This window comes from Pundamilia nyererei, unplaced genomic scaffold (assembly GCF_000239375.1).
Source record: "Pundamilia nyererei isolate P.nyererei 1_Seehausen unplaced genomic scaffold, PunNye1.0 scaffold00296, whole genome shotgun sequence".
Classification (NCBI taxonomy): Eukaryota; Metazoa; Chordata; class Actinopteri; order Cichliformes; family Cichlidae; genus Pundamilia; species Pundamilia nyererei.
Window position 1 is genome coordinate 16404 of NW_005187697.1, and position 1000 is coordinate 17403.

Consider the following 1000-nt stretch of genomic DNA (forward strand, 5'->3'; position numbering starts at 1 on the left):
GACAGTGTCATAGGACATACTGAGTTTGTAAAAAATAACACTTCACAATTTGTTAGCAAATAAAAAATTACTGCTTGTAACATTAACCATGCTTACAATTGAAAATAAAATACCAAAATATGTAACACTCTTTGCATTGGTTTTAAATGCTTCTTCAGTAAATGTTAGAAATATTTTATTCACAGTGAACTCATAAAAAGTGAAAATAAATAATGAACAGGTAAAATAATTTGCTCACCGATCTCACAAGAGGACATTTTAGAAATGACACTCTCTCTAAGCCCTGATTTTCTACGACCAAAAATGCAGAGAGAATCAGAGCTAGTTAATAGTAATTACATTTGAACGCATTGTTTTGGCAGTATACATGCATAAAATAATTTTTAGTATCTGCAGTGAGTGCTAACTCTTCTTTCTGTATCATTTTTGTAAGTTTTACTGTGAATCTCGGTGTCCTTATTTTGTGCTAGTGTGCTCAGAGCTCATGTGGCAGCCACGAGAAAAGAGGAAGGTCTGTGCTCTCTCAGATGGAGATGGCAAATGGGACAATGCGCCAACTACTAGGGATATTAGAGGAATATTAGAGATTGGATATTAGGGATGAGGTCCACAGACTAACCCTGATAGGTCCCCTTCTTCACTTTGATTGCTCCCTTCAGCCAGTTTGCTAAGTTTACTAATAGTTTATTGTAGGAACAAATTATTTTTACCAAGTGAAAGTTGCATTTGAGGATACAACAGGTGAAGTGAAATTGGAGTGGAGGAGGAACTCCACAGGTGAAGCAAATGCAAAGAAATCAAAATTGTCCACATGAGAGAAAGACAGAAATAACAGGAGAGAGGACTGGGAGAGAGGAAAAGAGGCACAGCAGAGCAAAGGAAAGAGAGGTGTATGACAGTCCAAGAGGTTGTGCAGAGAGAAATAGGAGCGAATTCTACAGAGCATGAATGAGAGGAGGAGACAGATCAGACGCAGAGATAAATCTGCTGTATAATAGTG

The 1000-nt window shown here is 37.4% G+C and overlaps 1 protein-coding gene across 1 annotated transcript in view; it reads left to right on the plus strand.

Moving 5' to 3' along the window:
- Positions 1-659: 659 nt before the first annotated feature.
- Positions 660-1000, plus strand: part of LOC102197452 (trace amine-associated receptor 1-like) — a gene marked incomplete at its 5' end in the record, with an annotated part of 1704 nt that continues 1363 nt past the window's right edge. The window contains one exon of the mRNA XM_013915389.1: positions 660-690. Within this exon, the coding sequence (XP_013770843.1) occupies positions 660-690 (31 nt within the window). The remainder of the gene's footprint in view (positions 691-1000) is intronic.